General features: G+C 68.5%; 2 protein-coding genes across 6 annotated transcripts; both read right to left on the bottom strand.

Moving 5' to 3' along the window:
- Positions 1–120: 120 nt before the first annotated feature.
- Positions 121–5,976, bottom strand: SASH3 (SAM and SH3 domain containing 3). Of its 4 annotated transcripts, XR_012589029.1 has the most exons (9): positions 5,711–5,866; positions 3,159–3,254; positions 2,766–2,915; positions 2,555–2,699; positions 2,322–2,479; positions 1,946–2,152; positions 1,483–1,633; positions 1,086–1,378; positions 818–877 (listed from the first exon to the last, which is right to left on the bottom strand). XR_012589029.1 is itself a non-coding variant. In XM_074600830.1 (8 exons), the coding sequence occupies exons 1-8, from the start codon at positions 5,762–5,764 to the stop codon at positions 1,191–1,193; spliced, it is 1,149 nt and encodes a 382-aa protein (XP_074456931.1). In that variant the 5' UTR covers positions 5,765–5,976; the 3' UTR covers positions 121–1,190. The 4 variants fall into 4 exon arrangements, 3 of the variants coding, with proteins under 3 accessions (XP_074456931.1, XP_074456930.1, XP_074456929.1); XM_074600830.1 differs by having other exon boundaries at positions 121–1,378; positions 5,711–5,976; XM_074600829.1 differs by having other exon boundaries at positions 121–1,378; positions 2,555–2,696.
- Positions 5,977–6,867: 891 nt separating this feature from the next.
- Positions 6,868–13,594, bottom strand: XPNPEP2 (X-prolyl aminopeptidase 2). Of its 2 annotated transcripts, XM_074600347.1 has the most exons (21): positions 13,476–13,594; positions 12,555–12,628; positions 12,326–12,436; positions 12,174–12,237; positions 11,872–11,976; positions 11,646–11,732; positions 11,396–11,542; positions 11,181–11,282; positions 10,989–11,070; positions 10,429–10,624; positions 10,155–10,244; positions 9,954–10,063; positions 9,794–9,871; positions 9,634–9,705; positions 9,442–9,502; positions 9,248–9,317; positions 9,021–9,125; positions 8,541–8,600; positions 8,281–8,357; positions 8,085–8,183; positions 6,868–7,203 (listed from the first exon to the last, which is right to left on the bottom strand). In XM_074600347.1, the coding sequence occupies exons 1-21, from the start codon at positions 13,564–13,566 to the stop codon at positions 6,988–6,990; spliced, it is 2,097 nt and encodes a 698-aa protein (XP_074456448.1). In that variant the 5' UTR covers positions 13,567–13,594; the 3' UTR covers positions 6,868–6,987. The 2 variants fall into 2 exon arrangements, 1 of the variants encoding a protein (XP_074456448.1); XR_012588977.1 differs by lacking the exons at positions 6,868–7,203; positions 8,085–8,183 and having other exon boundaries at positions 8,341–8,357; positions 8,541–8,659.
- Positions 13,595–15,953: the final 2,359 nt, after the last annotated feature.

The raw sequence follows: 15,953 nt of genomic DNA on the forward strand, positions 1-15,953 counted from the left end.
CTAACGGTGACAAATCCCACTGGCTGCAGCTGGGGAGGGCCCTGGGAAGCTTTCTGTTACCTGCAGCCACTGCTCCCTTCCCCAGCTCCCTCCTGGCGCATAGGAAGCAGGCTGCAGGCTGGAGCGGAACGGACTTGCACACCTTTATTGGGATGGAGCGCAAAGGAAGAGCCTGGGTGCCCAAAGGCCGATGCCGCAGTGCAGGAGCTGGTGGCGTGCAGCAGGCAGAGCTGGCCGAAGGGGGCTGGGGTAGGTGCCCCCAGCCCGGGAGCAGCAGCTGGTTGATGTTACAGGCTGCCCCGTGCTCCTGTGGGGATCCCTTCCCCTGCCTGCCCCTGCCCATGCAGGGGGGCTCTGTGGGGCCCTGGCTCGGCTGCAGCTCCCCTGCCCCTTCCTGGGGGATGCCTGGGGTGCTTTGGGGGGGATCTGGCAGTCTGGAAGGGGCTGTGGTGCTGGGTGACAGCCTCACCCTGCTGAGCCCATCTGCTTGTGGGGCAGCAGGGTGATTGCTCCACTTCCCTCTTGTACCCCCCTGGACCAGGCTTGGTGCCCTTTGGGGGCCACCTTGAGCTGAGGGAGGGGGCTCGTCGTGCCCTTGCTGGGCTGCTCTCAGCTTGGCCAAACCTCTCCCTGGCAATCCAAACTGTCCAGCAAACCTTTCTGCGCTCGCCCTGGCTCTGCGGGGAAGATGCTGGAGGAAGGCAGCATGGGTGTCCTCTCATGGCGAGGAGCTGGGCTCGGTGGCACCTCTGGGCTCTCCCACCCAGCTGCTCAGCGCCGGGTTTGCTCCATCCCTGCCTGCCGCAGACCTCCCTGTCCTTCCAGGCTCCTGTGCGCTCAGCCCAGCAGACAAGGGCTCTGGGAGGAGCTCCTAAAGCTGTGGATAAAGTGGGGCAAACCCCGGGGAGGTAATCCAGGCCCTCGGCGGGGAACGTGGTCCCCAGGGTGCCTGGGGCACCCGTGTCGGGGCAGCGGAGCGAGGCAGCGCAGTACAAATTGTCCTGGGGGCAGCAAACGGGGCAGCCTCGGGGGACCAATGGCCGAGCTGCCCACAGCGCCTGTGGGGTCCCGCTGCCGGGGCTCACCTGCTTCCCCCCCGAGCAACTGTCCCCTCCAGCCCTGACCCGCTGGGGTGGAAGCAGCTGTGGGCTGTGCCCGTCGGCGCAGCAGTGCCAGCAGGCAGGGCAGGCTCAGGAGGACTCTGCCAGGGAGAGCGCCTGCAGCTGCCCCTCGGGACCCCCCAGCTCGGCCTCGTCCCGGCTGCTGTCTAAGGTCTCCGATCCCTCGAAGCAGCCCGAGTCCCGGGGAATGTCCACCTTGGGCTCCAAGGGCGAAGGCTGGGCGTCGGAGCTGTCGCCTTCCTCCGGCTCGCTCGCTGCTGGGAGAGACGGGATGTGGCGTTAGCGGGCAGCGAGGCTGGGGCTGCCCGGTGCGGGGGCTGTGGGCGGCGTGCGGTGTCCCCGACCTCCCCCCGCCTCTTACTGTCGTAATCCAGGAGGAGCTCGGCGGCCGTGAGCAGCTTGGCGCGGTGCTGGGGGTCCGTGATGTTCAGCTCGTTGAGGTGGGTCTCCCGCAGCTCCTTGAAGTCCTCCAGGGTCTGGTAGCCGTTGAGCAGCAGGGTGGAGGTGTGCTCCTGCGGCCGGGGGGCGGAGGGGTGAGCGGAGCACGGCACAGCTCCCCCAGCTCCCCTCACCTGCCCCTTGGCACTGGCCACGTGGCTCTCACCTTGGCGCAAGTCCGTGGCCAGCACTTGCCCGAGAATCATCCAGAAAAGCCCCGTGTGTGTCCCCTGCCCGCACAGTGGTGCTTGGGCACGAGGTGGAGGGACCCATGGGGATGGGGGATCGTGAAGGGCTGCTGGGGGGCAGAGGGGAGGGTGGTCCTGCTGCTGGCACCTGGACTCGTGCGCGGTGCCACTGTCCCCCCACGGGCCACCGTCCCTTACCTGCAGGTTGATGCGCTCCAGCAGCTCGTGGAGGGTCTTGGGCTTGGGCCGCTTGCTCTTGCTGGGGCCGCGGCTCTTGCGGGCGGGGGCCGTCTCCTCGGGGATGACATCCACGTAGATGAACTTGAAGGAGCCCACCCTGTTGTTGAGCAGCCCGGTCCAGGTGCCCACGGGCGGCTTCTCGATGATGCCGATGATGTCCCCTTTCTGGGCCGAGGGAGATGGGGGTGGAGGTGGGTGCAGGCTTGGGAACGGCTGGGGAACCCCCCCCTCAGAGGGGTCCCCAGCCACCCTGCCTCCCTCCCCAGTGCCTGCACCCTGGTCCTGCCCCTCGCCCCCTCTCTCCCCAGCCCGGGCCGGCCCCACCGTGGCTCACCCGCAGCTTCAGCGAGTCCTTGTCGTAGGGGCTGGGTGTGAAGTCGGTGTGGACGCGGGCCCGGCCGCAGAAGGGGCCGGTGTAGGCTGGGCCGCTCTCCTCCAGCCGCAGGCTCTCCCGCTGGCTGCCCCCGGGGCTGGGGCTGGAAACCTCGCTGCCTGCGGAGGGGAGGGAGGTCAGGACGTGCCCGGCGGTGGGGCGAGGGGCTGGCGTCCTGCCGGGGCCAGGCTCACCGCTGGACAGCTGGCGGCTGAGGGATGGGTGCCCGTCTTCCTCCATCTCCACGTAGGACAGGGGCACCTTTTCGTGGCTCGGCTCCTCCGTGCTGCTGGCTGGGGACGGGGGGCACAGGGGGCCCTCCTCCTCCACGTCTCCCTGCTGGGGGACCAGGGTCAGGCTGAGGGAGGGGGAGCTGCCCCCCGCCTGCCCGGGCGCCCCGCTCACCTTCCCTTCGGCCAGGGCTTTCACGGCCATCCTGCCCATCTTGCGGTTCATGGTGCGGGAGATGACGGCCCGCCACTTCTTGCCCAGCTTCATCCCGCTGCTCCGTGCGGCATCGTCGGGGCCGGCGCTGCTGGACTCATCCTCGGGGATCTGGCAGAGGGATGGAGAGTGAAGGCAGGGCCCCCGCCCCGGGAAAACCTCAGCTGGGTCGCACGGGGCTGCAAGACTCCCTGGGGAGCGACACCCCAAAGGCGGTGCTGGGGCTGCTCCACGGCATGTGGGCCACCAGGAGGACCAGGATTTTGGGGAAACGGGCTCAGGAAAGGGCTGTGCCCTGGGGGAGCAGGAGGTGGCAGGGGGTGCTGCCGCCCTGCGGGGAGGCCAGACACTCACGTTCTCCTCCAGGTTGAACTCCTTCTCGCTCGGCGCGGGGGAGCTGACTTTGGACTTGGCAAAGTCCTTGAAGCTGCTGGAGCGCTGGAGGGAGAGCTGGGGGAGAGGGAAAGCTGTGAGGGCTTCTTCCCACGCCCCCCTGTGCCAGCTCCCACCCTCCCCTCCGGCAGCCGGGCCCCTGAGCAAGCCAGAGCCGCCCCAGGGTGATGCTGCTGCCGCAGGAGTTTTTTGGCTGGCACAGCCTGGCCCTTCCTGCCCCCCGCAAGAGCTGCTGTGTGTTGTGAGCCCCCGGGGACCTGGGGTGCAGAGACCCGGCATCGCTCTCGGTGTGTACGTGGCCTCTTGGCACAGCGTTGCTGGGGCAGGGGCTGCGCGGCATGGTGCTGCTGCGGGCTGAGCAGCGCTGACAGCCCCTGCGCCAGCACCCGCTGCGGGCGCTCCGGCGCTGAGCCTGGCACCGCCGAGCCGGGGGCAGCCCGGGACCGCGCCACGGCCGTGGCACAGGGGCTGGGTGCGTGCTGGGAAAACAGGGGGGCTCTGCAACGCAGCCGCCCCGCTCGGCAACCAAATGGGGGCTTGTTGCACTGCCCAGCCCCCAGGCCAGGCATTTTGGGAACGCGAGCAGAGTGGGACCCGCCTCGAGCTCAGTCCTGCTCCTGCGGTGGCCGTACCGTGGGTCGGTCCCTCCCTTCCCTGCGAGCGTCTGGCAGCTAACGGCTGTTTTCAGCTGCTGAGAGCAGGAGTGCTGCCGTGCCCGTGCCGCTGCCCTCGTGCTCAGCTCCAGGCCTGAAAGCTGCCAAGGTTTTCTGCCTGCGAGCACCGTCCCACAGCCCGGAGAGCACCTCCCCTGCCAGTCCCGGCTTTCTGCCAAGGCCACCGAAGCGGTTTTGGGTCTCAGTCCTCCATCAGTGCCTCTTCCAGTATGCCCTGTGCCCCCTGCCTGCCTCCCTGGCTCTTCTTCCCTCCTCTCCATGTCCTCGGGTGCCTGTCCCACATGGGAAGCGGTTCCCAGTGCCAGCCCAGTGCCAGCCAGCCGGGCCACCCAGCTGGGTGGCCACCTGGTTCCGGGTCTCCCTCATCCCCGGATGCCCAGCGCCGGCGCTGCCGTAGGAGCCAGCTTGCATGCGAATGCTGGGCGAGCTCCGCTCCCGTCTGCCGGCGCGCTCGGAGCACACGCCGCGGCACTCGGTCTTGCCTCGACCGCAAAGGCAGCAATTTCCTTTCTCAAGTTGCTCTGCCCGCCCTGAGCTCCTGCCTGTGCCGGAGGCAGCTGAGGCCCTGCTCAGCCCCTGCACAGCCCGGCCCTGCTCAGGCACGGCTCCGCGCCTTCCCTCATCCACTTTATCAACTCGACTGAGCCCCTGTATTACTTATTTTTGCCATTTTCTTATAGAGGTCTGGCTCGGATGAGGGAGACCCGCCTCCATCCCCGCTGTGGTTTACGTAGCAGGACCAGCTCCGCTGGTGCATCCATGCGGAGATGCTGTTGGTTTGCCTGACTCCAGCCCCAGAACCCCTCGGGTCCCTCCCCGCACCCTTCAGATGAAAGAACTTTGTGCCCTGTGTCCCCCCGCAGCCAGGAAAGGCCTCCACAGCCACTGCCCCAGGGCTGGAGGAGCCAGGGGGCAAGAGCAGCTCTGGAAAGCCTGGCAGTGGGGAGCCATGGAGCTGGGGCCGCCAGGCCCCCCCCCGGGTAGCATGGCAGCGAGAGGGAAGTGAGAGCAGCGGCGGTGGCTGGGCAAGGGCAGGGGATGCCCGCCGGGGCCTGCCGGGCTCACTGGGCCACCCCCGGCACAGGCAGGGGACGCTTCACCCAGATTTCCCCAGGAGCTTCCCAGCATGGAGGAGCCGCCATGGCGTGTGGCTCTGCCGGGATCTCTGCCGGTCGTGGGCAGGACCACGGCACCGAGCACTGTTGCCAAAGCCAGCCCACCCTGGCCCTGCTGTGCCGGGGGCTTGAGAGGCCGCCGTGCTGGTAACCGGTGCTGCCGGTGGCTTCCGACGCTCAGTGCGGTGCTGCCGGAGGAAGCGGCCAATGCACATGACGGAGCTGCAGCCTCGCACTGCCTCGACCGCAGACACCTTGCTGCGCGGGCCGGGCTGGGAGCCGTGTGCCAGCACCGTGGCCGTCCCCCCTGGCAGGAAACGGCAGGCGGCCGCCCACGCTGCGGGGAGCCATGGGGAGAGGGAGCCGCTGTCCCCCCGGCAGAGCCCCACGGGTCCCACGGGCACCCCAGCTTGCACCCACGCTGACCCCGGGGGTCTGTGCATCCTGGACACCCATCCCACCTGTCTGCGAGCCGGGGTGGGAGCAGGGCACGGGACAAGGACAAGACCACGCACTGGCGAAGCCACAGTGGCCAGAGGTGGCAGGGACTGACTGCTGGCGGTGCTGCCCCCGGGCCCCACAGGGATCAGCCCCACGGCTGCCCCAGCCCCCCAGCACCAGGGCTCCCTGCTCAGCATCCCATGGGCAGCCCGGGCTCGGCTGGTGATGGGCACAAGGGGACACCAGCCGGTGCCGAGGGCAGCCCAGTGCCACCGGCGCTCACCTTCCTGTGTCCTGGCTCTTTCTCCCCGGCGTTGGAGGGCTTGCGGCGCAGCATGGTGCTGGGGCCCGGCGGCAAGGGTGCAGCGTTCAGGCGGCGCCTGGCACGGCACGTACCGAAGCACCGGCACCGAGGCTGGGAAGCGCACAGGAAGCCGGCGGTCACATGAGAGGCGCTTGCAGCGGCGCGGCGCGGGGCGGCCGGCGGGTGCGCGGGCTGGGGCAGGAGGAAGGAAACCCTCCACGAAGCTGCTGCCCTGCCCGGGGCCCCTGGGGGGGATGCCTGTGTGCACCCTGCCACCCCGCAGCCATGCTGCCGCCTCTCGGCAGTGCTGCTGGTGGGCACCGCGTCCCCCTTCTGCAAAGGGGGAAGGTCCCCAAGCCCTCCACCATGCTCACTCCCTGTGCCCAACCATAGAATCACAGAATGGTTTGGGTTGAAGGGACCTTAAAGGCCACCCAGTGGCACCCCCTGCCCTGGGCAGGGACACCTCCCACCAGCCCAGGTTGCTCCAAGCCCCGTCCAACCTGGCCTTGAACCCCTCCAGGGATGGGGCAGCCACAGCTTCTCTGGGCAGCCTGGGCCAGGGGCTCACCGCCCTCACAGCCAAGAGTTTCTGACCCAGATCTCACCTAAATCTCCCCTCTTTCAGTGTAACCCCCTTCCCCCTCGTCCCATGGCTCCCCTCCCTGCTCCAGAGTCCCTCCCCAGCTTTCCTGGAGCCCCTTTAGGGACTGGCAGGGGCTGGAAGGTCTCCGCGGAGCCTTCTCTTCTCCAGGCTCTTCTCATGCTGCACATGATGGCCAACCCCTCCGTGTGATGCTTGGTCTGGGTCCCCTCTGTCCCCTGCATCCGCAGGTCCTCCTGGCTGGATGTCAAGCCCAGGTGGGACGTGCGTGTTGGCACCCGCAGGGCAGCGGGGATGGCCCCCGGTTGGGCTGGCTGCCCTCCACCCTCTTGCTCCAGTTCCTCCATCTCTCATCCCAAGAATTAAAATCTGCCCTGAATCTGCCTCTTCGCTGCCGGTGCTGGGCAGGGCAGACGGCATGGGGAGGGTGACGTGTGTGGGGCCGGACCCCAGCCCCACACCATCCATCGAGGATGGCAGCTGGCAGCACACCGGGCCGCCGGGGCAGGGCACAGCAGCGTGCAGGCACCCGCCGGCATTGCTCATGTTTAATCGCAAACGAGCAAATAGAAAACAAAAAAAAAAGGAAGTGAGTGTCGGGGAGAAGAAACGGCGGCAGCTGGGAGGGGGCTGGCGCGGGGCCGGCGCGGGGTCAGGCCTGCAGCCCGGCGAGCAGAGCCGAGAGGAGGGAGGCGAGGGCCAGCGTGCCCAGGGTGGCCGTGGCGGCGGTGGCGGTGGCGGCACTGCCCAGCGGGAAGGGCTCGGTGTTCCTCTGCAGCCAGCGGTACTCCTCCTCCAGCCGCTGCCGCTGCAGCTCCGGCCCCACGCGCGCCCGGATGGTCTCGTAGTAGGTGTTCAGGTACCGGATCTGCAGCCGGGCACCGCGGGGGGCTGCAGGGGGCTGCAGGGGGCTGCCCCGGCCACCTGCACCCCCCTCACTGCCCGCATTCCCCTTTCCCCCATTGGCCCTCCCCATCCAGCTAGCCCACAGCCCGGTCACTGGCCCCACCCGCACACCCTGTTGCCCCTCTCCATCCACACATCTCTCCCTGCCCCGGCCCCCTTCAGGCTTGTAGAATCATAGAATAGAATCATAAAATAGTTTGGGCTGGAAGGGACCTTAAAGGCCACCCAGTGGCACCCCCTGCCCTGGGCAGGGACACCTCCCACCAGCCCAGGTTGCTCCAAGCCCCGTCCAACCTGGCCTTGAACCCCTCCAGGGATGGGGCAGCCACAGCTTCTCTGGGCAGCCTGGGCCAGGGGCTCACCGCCCTCACAGCAAACAATTTCTTCCCCTCTTCCAGTGGAAAACCCTTCCCGCTCGTCCCATGGCTCCCCTCCCTGCTCCAGAGTCCCTCCCCAGCTTTCCTGGAGCCCCTTTAGGGACTGGCAGGGGCTGGAAGGTCTCCGCGGAGCCTTCTCTTCTCCAGGCTGAACCCCCCCAGCTCTCTCAGCCTGTCCCCACAGCAGAGGGGCTCCAGCCCTCCCAGCAGCTCCGGGGCCTCCTCTGGCCCCGCTCCAACAGCTCCGTGTCCTTCTGCTGTTGGTGCCCCAGGGCTGGAGGCAGCGCTGCAGGGGGGTCTCCCAGAGCGGAGCAGAGGGGCAGAATCCCACCCCCCCTCAGGGTTTACCTGCCCCAACCTCAAGCCATGGTCCTGGTTTCCCACTAAGTGCACTCCCAACCCCATGTGCATCCCCCAGGCCGATCCCACATCCCTGCTCTGCCCCCCTGCCCCGAGCACCCCGTACCTGCTCCGGTGACAGGAGGCTGAGGTCGATGAGGTTGCGGTCGTAGGGCACCAGGGACACCACCTCGAAGGTCAGGAAGGGCTTCTCCTTGCTCTGGTGCTGACGCAGAGAGGTGGCGTTGGGTGTCCCCACCCCTGGCCCGACACACCCCACCTGGCGCTGTGCCACCCCCGCCACCGCAGCCCCATTGCCCTACCTTGGTCTGCGCCTCCACCACGAGGGCAACGTCCTCAATGCGGATCCCGAACTCGCCATCACGGTAGTACCCAGGCTCTGGGGGCCGGGAAGGCACCCAGTGAGTTCTGACCCCCAGCAACTCCCCTATCCCATCCCATCCCACCCCAGGGGGCCCTGAGCAGGGCCGAGCGCTGAACACCTCCATCCCTGGCCGGGCTCTGCACCTCGGGGACACCCCCGAGAGCCCGAGGCGCTGGCCGGAGCGATGGGCACACGTACCGATGGAGGTGAACATGCCGGCCGCCAGTGGCACGTTGTTGGACTGGAAGCCCACGGGCCCTGCAGGAGACATGGGGGGGGTCACAGCTCCTGGGGACAGCGCGTGCTGCGGGGACACCCTGGCAAGGACCAAGGTGTTTCACTGGCAAGAACCACGTGGCCACCCCAGCAAGCACCATGGGGCCACCCCAGCAAGGACTGTGAGCCACCACAGCAAGGACCATGGAGCCACCTTAGCAAGGACCATGGGGCTACCCTGGCAAGGACCATTGGATCATCCCAACAAGGACCATGGGACCACCCTGTCAAGGACCGTGGGACCATGGCAAGGACCGCAGCACCCTGCAGGTGGGGGACACCTGCCCTCAGCAAGAGGCTCAGCTGGGCTATGAGAAGCCCCAGATGAGCCCCTGTCCTCGTCCCTGTCCCCCGCAGCTCAGCCCGTGTCCCCTGTGCTGGTGCCGGTGCCGCAGCACCTACATTCGTGGACCGAGAGGAAGTTGCCGATGCCGTGGCCGGTCCCGTGGCCGTAGTTGAGTCCAATGTCCCAGAGCGCCCGGCGGGCGAAGGACTCCACTGTTCTCCCTGGGGAACGATGGGGTGGGATGGGAGCCAGTGGGCCGGTGAGGGCCCCCCTGCCCTCCTCCCCCCCATGCTCGGGGGGGCTGGACATGGCCGGGCTGCCCGGCGCCTGGCTCAGCACCCACCTGCCGTGTTGGGCGGGAAGACGAGGCGGGACAGGTCGATGTTGCCCATCAGCACACGGGTGTAGGCTTCCTACGAGGGGCACGGCAGGGGGGCTGAGCGCGGTGGTACCCGGAGGGTCCCCCTGGCACATCCAGCCCCGGTGCTGAGTGCCGCAGAGGGTGCTGGCTGGCGGGGGGGGGGGTGGGGCTGGTACCTTCTGCAGTGGGGTGGGCACACCCCAGTGCACCGTCCGCGTGATGTCTGTCGTCCCGTCCCTGCAAAGGGGGGACGTGAACGGGGGGAGGGGGATGCAGCCCCAGCGCTGCCACCACCCTGCGCTGGGGGCGTGGGGAGGGGGTGGGGGGGCTGTGCAGTGCTGAGGGGGTCCGCACTAAGGGCTACGCACAGATATTGCCCTCCGGTGTCCGAGAGATACATCTCATCCACAGACAGGTTCCGACTGCTCCCGTTGGAGGGGCTGCGAGGGGAAAAGGGGGGTCAGAGCCCGCTCCCCACCGCTGCTGCTGGCCCTGGCCCCCCCAGCCCTGGCCGGGGCTGAGCCGTACCTGTAGTGGGCCAGCGCCGCGTTGAGCCCGCTGGCGGAGATGGACTGGAAGCTGGGCCCGCGGCTGTGCTCCTGGGCCCTGGAAGGCAGCAGGGAGGGAGATGCTGGGGGTCCCTGGCTGCCCTGCACCGGGCGGCGGGCTCGGGGGCGGCAGCACTGACCGGCGGAGCATGTCGATGTGCTGTGCCCCTGAAAACTCGTCCACCTGCCCCTGCGGGACCATCTTCTCCAGCCACAGCAGGTACTGGATGACAGCCACGGCGTCCCGGAGCTGGGGGTGGCCCAGCGGGAGGCATCAGCACCCGCTTCCCCCGGCAACCCCCACTCCTGCTCGGGGCCGTGGGGACGGGGACAGCCCTTACGTGAGCGGCTCGCAGCAGCTCCTGCTCCTTGGCGTTTTTCACAGCCTTGGCCATCATGACGGGGGAGTAGCTGTCCTCCAGCAGCTTCTCCTGCAAGGGCAGGCTGGGGGTGGCACGGCCACCAGCCCCCTCGTGCCCCAGGGATGGCCGCGGGGCATCTTGCGCCCCCGTGGCTCAGTGGCATGGGGCTGTCCCCGAGCCTGGCAGGACCCACGTCGCCCATGGCCAGGCTCAATGGCACTGGTGCCAACGCCGGCACGTGTCAGTGTCCCACCTGGGGGATGACGCCGTAGAGGCCGTAGGTGGTGTACTCGGTGCCCAGCCAGATGGTGACATTGCCCTGGGCGTAGCGGTGGAGGTGGGCGCGCGCCTGCCCATACTCCTGCAGCTCCACGCACAGCGGCCCCGGGCAGTCTGCCCGCAGGGACTCCTGCGCCGCCGCCGACAGCCGCCTCTTGTCCACGAAGAGGCTGGGGAAGGACGCGGGATGGGGTGGGCACCGCCTGGGGCTGGCCTGCTGCCTTGGGTCCCCCCCGGAGCCAGCGGGGAGGAAGGGTTGGCCGGGGGTCCCGGAGGGGGTGCTGGGCTGGGGACGGGGGTCGGCTTCAGGCTGTGCTGGGAGGGAGGGTGCTGCACCCCAGGGTGGGCTGGGTGGGAGGGGGCTGGGCTTCAGAAAGTTGGGGGGCTTGGAGGGGACACGCAACGGGGCTGGGCGCTGCCGGACGTGGTGGGGTCTGGGGAAGGGGGCGGCTGGGGCAGGGGAGGGTCCCATGGGTGCTGGCCCCGGAAAGGAAGGAGGGTGGGTGCTGACCCCCGTCTGTGCCGCAGGCCCACCTTATGTTGGTGTTGGTCAGCAGGGCGTAGGAGTAGAAGACGGGGTTGTAGGGGATGTCGTCTCCGCGGAGGTTGAAGAGCCCTGCCGGGAACGAGACCTCCGAGCCTGTGCCCGCCGGCTGCCCTCCACCCCCAGGGCTCGGAGCCCACGGCACCCACCACGGCACCCACCACGGCACCGTGGCTACTCACAGGCCGTCTCCTCCAGCCCTGACAGCAGCACGGCTGTGGGGCGTCGGACGTGCTGCTCCATCTGCTGCCGGATCCCAGCCACCTTCTCCTGCCAGCTGCTCCCTGGGAGGGAACCGAGCGGCCGGCACAGCTCAGGGACCACCACGGCCCCCCGGGCTGGGGGCTGCCATGGGCGAGCATCCGCCCAGCAGCCTCGGGGAGGACAGCCGTCGTACCCGTGAATGCCTCCGGGAGGCTGTAGATCGTGCTGGAGGGTGAAGAGGGTCTCTCGTCACCCCACACTTGATCCACAAGGTTGGTCTCGATGGGGACCAGGGTCCTGCCAGAGCCGTGCAGAGCCTGGCTGTAGCTGTTCCAGGTGTCTGAGGGGGGGAGACAGCCCGCGGTTGGGGGGACCTGGTAAATCCACACCCAGGAGCTGCCCTGGCATCGGGCAGGGTCACCCCATATGGTGGCCAGCCCTACCGATGGAGAAGAGGAAGGGGTCCAAGCTGATGTTCCCCCCCACGGGAACCGCCTCCAGGATCCACAGCCCGATGGACTCGATCCAGGCTGCAGGAGAGACCTGGGTGGCACCACGAGGACAAACCACGTCCCGGCCCACGCCGAGCCCAGGTGAGGCCGTGGTGGGGCCAGGGGGGTCCTGGCGGTGGTGGGACACAGCGGCCCCCCCATCCTGCACCACACTGACTTGTCCTCTGCAGCTCCCAGTTGCAGTCCAGCTGCCGCTCTGCCTGGGTCCAGTAGCGGCTGTCGGTCCACAGGGCAGCCTTGTCCTGCGTCACCACGCCGGTGCCTGGGACAGGAGTGGGGGCTCAGGCGTCACCTCTGCCCCCTCTCCCAGCAGCTGGCGGGGACCCCCAGGGATCCCCAGCCCGACCTGCTGCTGGAGCGGGACCGTGCCCTGCCCGAGGAGCCCCAAGGATGAGGACCAGCAGGCAGCTGGGTGCTGCCCCCCGCGCAGGGACCCCAGGGCAAGGAGGATGCTCTCACCTGCAGAGCCGGTGAAGCCGGTCAGCCAGCCCAGCCGGGCATCCCGCTCGGCGATGTACTCGCTCTGGAGCCGGGGACGGAGCCGTGAGGGGCGGCCGCGGGCACCAGCCGGGGAGCCGGTCCCCGGGGGCATGGGCAGGCTGCTGCCTTACCATGTGGGCATCCGTGGAGGGCACGATGTAGGCATGGACGCCGTGGGCTCGCATGGTGTCCCGCAGAGCGGCAAGCCTCGCTGTTGTGTTGGTGGCCGTAGGGGGCAGGTACTGGTGGCAGAAGGGGACACGTGCTGGGGGGAGCACCGGCTGCCGCGGTGGGGCTGGGGGGGTGACCCCCACACTAGGGGTCCCAGGGACAGGGAGGGTTGGGCATGGCGGGGCTCACCGGCGGGTCCGTGGAGCAGTCCCGGACATCGGTCCTGGCGGAGGCAGCCTGTGGCAGCTGGCCTGCGGCACAGCCTGGGGACACGGGGACACCCCACAGTTCAGGCTGCAGCCCGGGGTCCCGCTGGCCCCTTGCTCCATCCCAGGGCCAGCGCTGGGGCAGCTGTGACCCTCATCCCCAGTCCCAAACACCCAGCCAGCCCAGACTGGGGCTTTTTGCAAAAATCAGCGTTTCTAGCCCCAGGAATAGTGGGTGAAAACCAACACTATCACCCGGGTCGAGGAATCAAATGCTCCCGGGCATGGCCAGCCCCCATGGCCTGGGGACAGTCCCAGGGGGTGCGCAGCCAGTGCCCGCCCTGCCCGGGAGCTGGGGAGGGGGCTGGCAGGAGCATCCCCGGGCATCCCGGTGCTGGGGCTGCTGGAGGACCTGCCGGCAGCCAGGGCTGTGCCCCGGCGGGACCCGGCCTCTCCCCAGCACTGCTCTGCATCTGGTGCCACCGCCCTGCCACCGCGGCTCCTGCCACCGCCTCCCCCCGAGCGCTCCATCACCGTCACCGCTGCAATCTGTGGGCAGGGACCTGGTTCTTCATCTTGGGACAAGGGCACCAGGCTCGGGTCCACGGGGCACCCTTAGTGTGGTGGGGCCTTGGGCGCCCGGTTTCTGTGCCCCTGGGAGCTGCTCCTTGCCCGTCACCTCCCCAGAGCTCATCCCCGGGGCCAGGCCGGCAGGATTAGCCCCTCTCCGCAGCCCGGCCCCCTGCCCTAGGGCGGCAGGGCTGGAGCAGCGGCACAGCCCTGGCTCCCTCAGGGCAAACCCTCCCTTGCTTCACCCAAAGCCGTGGTTGGGACTGCAGCAAAAAGCCCCTCCATCCCCCCGCGCTGGGGCCAGAGTCCACCCCACCTCCCAGCCTGGACGTACCGTGGAGCAGCAGCACCCAGGCTGCGACCCACTGCGTAGGGCGCATGGCTGCCCTGGGGGTGCCCGGCAGGACGGGGAGCGGAGGGGACATTTCCACAGTGCCTCGGGTGACAGGTCCCTCCTCCTGCGCCTTTGCCCCAGGGGCGGGGGGATGCTGGACGGGAGGGCCAAGGCCCGGAGCAGATACTGGGGGGGGAGGTTGTTGTCCTATGCATGGAAAGCGAATCCTGCTGCTAAATAAAAGCAAACAGCACAATCAGCACAAAGTCCAAAGATCCTCCCGGAGCAGAGGTGGGGCTGTGCCAGCTCAGCCTGGCACGTGCCAGCCCGGGATTCACAGCGGGCAAGAAGGGACTGCAAGTGCTCTGCTCCCCCACGTCCCCGGGGAAACCTCTGTCCCCTGGAGCCACGGAGAGCTGACACGGGGACCCCTGGGGTGAGGGTGCCCGGGGGGGGACCGTGCTGCCAGAGCCAGCTGACGCCCTGAGCCGCCCTCCACCTGCCCGGGATGGCAGCCGTGCAGAGCATCCTCCTGGGCACGGCCGTGGCCGTCCCCACCCCGGCGCCCGGTGCCACCCCCGGGGCTGGCAGAGGCCAGCGGTGGGGGCGGGGGACACTCCATAGCAATTGCTAAACATTACAGCTGTCACCGGGAGGCAAAAATGTCCTTCTCTCCTGTGGGGCCCTGACTGTGCCAGCAGCGCTGGTGGCCGGCCGTCAGCAGGGGCAGCCACGGCACGGGTGGGACACCCACCTTTGGCTCCTGCAGACGGCTGCGTGCTGGTAACACGCGAGTTTGCAACCCCTGGCCATGGCTGGGCCCCTAATTTTTTTACATGGCGGTTCTTCCACTGCAGCTCTAGCAATGGGGTCGGGAATCTCACACCACTGGGCTTTTTACCCCAGGGAAAAGCCGTTCGGCACCGAGGACCACATCAGCGCCTGAACCGCTCTCACCTCCGTGCCTGTGTGCGGGGCGCTGCCGGGATGCTCCGTGCCGAACGTCCACATCCCCTGGGTGAGGCGACGTGCTGGCGGGCGGGAAGGAGCCGCGTCCTCAGCCATGAGCCCTGAGCTGGCCAGGGGGGCTGTGGGCAGTGCCAGGGCAAAGCGGGGCAGGAAGGGATGGGAGAGGAGGACGGGTCGGCGATGGCAGCAGCGGTGCACCGCGCTCGCCCGTGTCGCTGGTCTCCAGACCGCTGCGGGCCCCGGGCGCCTGCAGGCGCTTTGGGCTGTGTGAGAGGTGGTGGTGCGGGAAACCCCCCGGGGTGGGCACGGGTCCCGCTGGGTCTCCCCGGGCTGAGCGGGGCTGGCTGGAGGGCACCCGGAATCCTGCTGCGGGCCCCCGGGGACTGCAGACAGAGAGAGGTGGGTGATGTGGGGCAGAGCTGGAGGGGGGACATGGAGGAGCACGGGGACCCCCCAGCACAGCGAGGTGGGGTCTGGAAGGAGCACGGAGGGACGGGGACACAGCGCACATGGTGCTGGCATCCCGGCTTGTACCCGGAGCGGTTACATGGAAAAGGGACCAGGCTTTGGGGAGATGGAGCTGAACGTCTGAGCCCAGCTCTGTCGTGCGGGTACAGGTTCCTGGGGAGCAGGAATAGGTGTAAGGCCTTGAGGGGGGAGCACGGGGTAACGGCAGCGCTAGTGAGAGCACACGATCCTGACAACGGAGTCACAGGAATAACGAATTCGGAGCACATTAGTGGGTCAGGTGTGAAACGCCGGCAAAGGAGACAACGGCCATGTTTCAGCATCGAGCAGCCTGATGGGATCAGGGACGCGTTTGGCAGCAGCGTATGGAGGGGGGGGAGCGCGATGGTGGCAATGCCCTGCGGGGGTGTGCCAGCCCCTGCCCACACCCCAGGCACAGGCTCGGGGCCGGCGGCCGCATCCGAGGGCTGCGCTGGGACCCGCTCTCTGTGGGATCAGCCCTCCGGGATGTGCCCTTTGTCCCGCTGAGCCCGTGAGCTCCGGACCGCCACGGCATCTGCCTCACTAAAAACCTCATTATCTTAGTCATAACGAGCCTTGACCCCGAGGCCTGTCACTTTTATTGCACATGCATTTCCTCTACCTGGTTCAATGACTTCTCTGTGATCGTTGAAGAGAAAGGCTGGCTGAAGGACAGGCCTGGCATCGGCAGGCAGCGGAGGTGTCCGTCCACGGGTCGGACACGGACCTTCTGGGGAGGACGCGCATCCCCACGCAGGACGGACGCACGCCCCCACGCAGGACGGACGCACACCCCCACGCAGGACAGGGGTCCCTGGTGGGGTCCCTGGGGGAGAGCTGCTCGCCACAGCCCGTGAAGCCCTGCCCGGCCGGCGCCTGGGCTCGGCAGCGTGCCCGCCGCCCTTCTGCTGCCCTTCCCTCCTCCTCGCAAGCCCCTCTCCCGGCCGGATCCTTATCCTGGGCCAGCCCCGGGGCTGGGGGTCCCTGCGCCACCCCACACGCGCTCTCCGCTTCCCTGCC

The sequence above is a fragment of the Larus michahellis genome, chromosome 9 (assembly GCF_964199755.1).
Source record: "Larus michahellis chromosome 9, bLarMic1.1, whole genome shotgun sequence".
Taxonomy (NCBI): domain Eukaryota; kingdom Metazoa; phylum Chordata; class Aves; order Charadriiformes; family Laridae; genus Larus; species Larus michahellis.

What these genes read in the sequence shown, in the direction of transcription:
- SASH3 (XM_074600830.1), bottom strand. Translation starts at nt 5,764, where the DNA reads ATGCTGCGCCGCAAGCCCTCCAACGCCGGGGAGAAAGAGCCAGGACAC. An exon ending in AAGAGCCAGGACACAGGAAG is followed by an intron (nt 3,255 to 5,710) that starts GTGAGCGCCGGT and finishes CCTCTCCCCCAG; the next exon opens with CTCTCCCTCCAGCGCTCCAG. An exon ending in GCTCCTCCTGGATTACGACA is followed by an intron (nt 1,379 to 1,482) that starts GTAAGAGGCGGG and finishes CGTCTCTCCCAG; the next exon opens with CAGCGAGCGAGCCGGAGGAA.
- XPNPEP2 (XM_074600347.1), bottom strand. Translation starts at nt 13,566, where the DNA reads ATGTCCCCTCCGCTCCCCGTCCTGCCGGGCACCCCCAGGGCAGCCATG. An exon ending in TGGTGGAGGCGCAGACCAAG is followed by an intron (nt 8,184 to 8,280) that starts GTAGGGCAATGG and finishes TCTCTGCGTCAG; the next exon opens with CACCAGAGCAAGGAGAAGCC. An exon ending in GCCTCCTGTCACCGGAGCAG is followed by an intron (nt 7,204 to 8,084) that starts GTACGGGGTGCT and finishes GCCCGGCTGCAG; the next exon opens with ATCCGGTACCTGAACACCTA.